Source organism: Arachis hypogaea, chromosome 2, assembly GCF_003086295.3.
Source record: "Arachis hypogaea cultivar Tifrunner chromosome 2, arahy.Tifrunner.gnm2.J5K5, whole genome shotgun sequence".
NCBI classification, from domain to species: Eukaryota; Viridiplantae; Streptophyta; class Magnoliopsida; order Fabales; family Fabaceae; genus Arachis; species Arachis hypogaea.
This window is the reverse complement of record NC_092037.1, coordinates 101,296,651-101,300,497: the sequence shown is the minus strand read 5'-3', so window position 1 is coordinate 101,300,497 and position 3,847 is coordinate 101,296,651. Positions and strand designations below refer to the sequence as shown.

The following is a 3,847-nucleotide window of genomic DNA, read 5'->3' as shown; positions in this document are numbered from 1 at the left end:
TTTGAGTGCGTGTGTAGAAAAATATGAATTAAAGAAGGTTCTCTTTACTTTTGCCAAATCATGACGGTGCTCAACACTGCCAAGCAAAGCCACATGATCCTAATAACTATGTGCTGATGAATTGGGTCATCATCATATCATAATAGACATAATTTTGATTTTGATTAGAGAATAGGAGATAAAGATAAGGACCATTCATGTACACACATAATGCTATGAAAGCAATTTATTAATTATTTCTTTATTTCCACCAATATTTTCAATTTATTAATTATTATTAATTGGCAAAGTAGGTGAGCCTATTTTGAAAAGGACTACCACCACTATATGCCATGTGGATGAACATAACACTATATGTTATTTCAAAAGAAGCCCACAACTTCCTTCAATAATTCATATCCATCCTTATACAGATAGAAATTAACTACTTGTGCTAGTTTCTAGAGGCTTCAATAATGTATTTGATGCAACTTTTTATAAATCTTAATAAAATATATAAATTTTCTAATTTTTTTTATGCAACGATTATTCAATAGTCATATATAAATTAGAAATTATTTATTTCTAATTATTCTAATTTTTTATTAGTAATAATAGATCTATCTAACCCTAATAATGGGCTATAACTAGGCTTAAATTGTATCAACTATAATAAAATATAAAATTACTGATGATTAAAAAAATTTAAAAAATTACATTCATATTAGGTTTCAAAAAATTTTTGACGAGACACTTTAATTTTTAATTAATAATTTTGTATTATTTTAAAAATACATCCGCATTGATTATTTCACAAAAGAGATATTTTTTTAGATTTAAGTATTTTGTGATAAGATTTTTTAGTAATTTATTTATCCAATGCAATACATATTAAAAAATTTATTGAAAAACAATAAAAGACTAATAATCTATGTCTGATGAAATAATAAAAAATATTAAAATCTAAAATATACAATAACCTAATTAAATTTAGTGAAAATTAATTTGAGTGGTTAGTTATTACTTTAAAAATTGTTTTTCAGTTCATTATATATGTTGATAATAACATGATACAACTACCTTTTCTACTATGTATTTATAAATGTGGAACATCCCTACAAAGTGCCATTTTTATAACATTAGGGTTAGCATGTACATCAAGTATTCAAATGGAACATGTATAGCAGCTACATGGATCTATAAAGGAAGAAAATTCAAAGAAGATAACAAAAGTGGTCCTTGCTATAAAGTGTGGATAAAATAAAACATACCAAGAGGAATATAAACATGTGAATATACACATGTATATACCAATATAAACAAAATAACAGAAAAACCAAAAAATAATAAGCCAAATAAACGAGAATAAAATGTGAGAAATTGAGAATTACTGAGAAAACGAAAGAAAAAGACTCCGAGTGCTCCATCTCACACTCATTTGTTATCCAAATTAATTAACCAAAAAATAAATAAAATTGCTATGTAATTATATATATATTTTTTATTTTTCTACATGATTAAGTTAATAAGATAAAACACTTAAATAAACAATAATGTATCAAAAAAGTTATTTCCATCATAGCTCATTATTATTATATATTGCATGTAATTAAATTATTATTTATTACAACTTGGTAATTTTGCTATATCATATAGCTATTTCTCCTTCCTATAGCAAAATGTACAGTTCAATTTATACCTAACAATTCATACACAAAAGTGACACATTAAATACAACCATACAAAGGTAGAAAAATACATTAAAATAAAAATGTACGTACCACGTTAACAAAAAATTTTACTAATTAAAAATTGGATTAAATTAAAGGTTTAAACGCTAACGGCACAACGTTGAATCATCATGTACTTCATGGCGCCGTTCTCACCAATCCTGACGCCGTTGCCCTGCGAACCGAAATTAATGTACGCAGGACAACGGACATGGATGTGGTAGTGGCCGGAGACGAACACGCCGACCTTCCAACGGACCTTCCCGTCAACTCTGAGGGTGACAAGGATGACATCATTTTCTTCTTGACTGAGACTCTGAAAGTTGAACGGAGCAATCGGAATATTCGTTCCGTAAACAAACGGTGACCATACGTTGACTTCTTTATGTCCCTGTTTGGTTTTAACATATCATTATTATTTACTTGAAAATAAAATTAAGAGTTTAAACATATCATTGCTCTTAATTAATTATGAGTTTATTTTTTTTTATTCATAATGTAATTACAAAAATAAAAAATAACTGTAAAAAGTAATTAAAACTTTTTGGGTTTGAAGGACCACTTAATATTATTACACATAGAAAAATAGCTACTTTTTTTTTTCATACCAATATATCAATATAAAATACTTTTATATCGAAAATACATACAACGACGCCGAAAAAATTAATTACAAAATATTAAAAAAATTAATTTTGATACATTTTTCAAATAATTTTATACATATATTTAATATTATTTCAATAAAAATAATTATTTTTTATATTAACAGTATGAATTATTATAAAAAAATAGATATAATTATACCACTGTATAAATTAAACCCATAATAAAATCAAAATCTTTTTCAATTTAAAATCTCAATTAGTTTAAAATAATATAGATAATTTAATTTTCAGATATTATTATTTATTAGCAAAAAAAATTAACTAACAATAAATTCATTATTTAAAAATATTTAATTAATTAAATAATGGTATAAATTTTGTATATATTTTTTTCAATTTACTATTATAAGCTGTTCCATAACCCAAAACGGAAAGTATTAGTTACCTGATATGTGGGGGGTATGGCGGTCCGGTAAGTAACTTGCTGATTCCGGTAACTAATATAGGCGGCGAGGTGGTCATAGTAGACACCGATGTGATCGTTAGGATTGCGAGAAGTCAAGGTGACCTGAAAATTGGAGGTTAAGAAGTTGGCGACGGTGGCGTTGAAGGCATAAACCGTTATGTCCTGGAGTATGAAGGTCGGTTTGGTAGGTCTTAGTACTGCCCATATTATTAATATTACTAGCAACACCAAGAACACGAATATTAAGATTCCACCGCATATTCTCCTTATTATTACTTGCCTCCTCTTCCTGTGGTGATCGCACTCCTTCACCGACATCGAGGTTGTTACTTCGGAAGATATTTGGAAGAAGAAGAAGCAAAGAGAGTGGTGTGGTTGATGGTTTTAATTCTGAAGAATTGGGGGTGGGGCGTCTTTGGGTTTTCATTTATTTATATTTATAAAGTGGGAATGAATTTCTTGTATTTATTTTTTATTATTAAAGATATGATAAGATCATGGTATATGGTTTGTGTTGGTATGTATGTTATTGAATATGAATGGTGGAGGCTATACTTTGCTAGATATATAGATAGGATTTATAGTTTATGTACACACACACTAGCTAGTAGATTATTAGTAGTACTAATTGGAAAATAGTGATGAATTATTAGAGATTATATATATATACACGCACTCTTCATTTATTATTAAAAAGAAGAGTATGGAAAGATAATGAAAATATTAAATAATGTGAATAATAAATATATTAGATATTTAATTTATTAGGTGTGTGGATAATTATTTTAATATTAATATTTAAGTGAATAATTTGAGGATGTAATATATTTTTATTTTATTAGATAAATTTTAAAATTGATTGTTCATATTATTTACAAAAATTATTATCTACGTAACAAACTCCTTATTAAAAATATGCATTCGTCATTTTTGGAGGGGGTAGATCATGCAAAATAAGAGTTTGGTGATTGCTACCACAGGTTTACCTAACTAAAACTAAAAGAAGATGAAAGGTTGAAAACTACTATTACTACTACCATATGGATTATGTGTGAATAGTTTAC

The 3,847-nt window shown here is 26.9% G+C and overlaps 1 protein-coding gene across 1 annotated transcript; it reads right to left on the bottom strand.

Annotated features, from left to right (window-relative positions):
* Window positions 1-1,535: 1,535 nt before the first annotated feature.
* LOC112757947 (NDR1/HIN1-like protein 1) lies at window positions 1,536-3,334 on the bottom strand. Its single transcript, XM_025806491.2, has 2 exons — window positions 2,763-3,334; window positions 1,536-2,100 (listed from the first exon to the last, which is right to left on the bottom strand). Exons 1-2 carry the CDS (start codon window positions 3,099-3,101, stop codon window positions 1,810-1,812), a joined length of 630 nt encoding a protein of 209 aa, XP_025662276.1. The 5' UTR covers window positions 3,102-3,334; the 3' UTR covers window positions 1,536-1,809.
* Between the last annotated feature and the right edge of the window lie 513 nt (window positions 3,335-3,847).

Bases quoted from the DNA above. Each gene is read 5' to 3' on its own strand.
- LOC112757947 (XM_025806491.2), bottom strand. From the start codon at position 3,101: ATGTCGGTGAAGGAGTGCGATCACCACAGGAAGAGGAGGCAAGTAATA. The intron at 2,101-2,762 runs GTAACTAATACT...AAAACCAAACAG, and splicing joins CCATACCCCCCACATATCAG to GGACATAAAGAAGTCAACGT.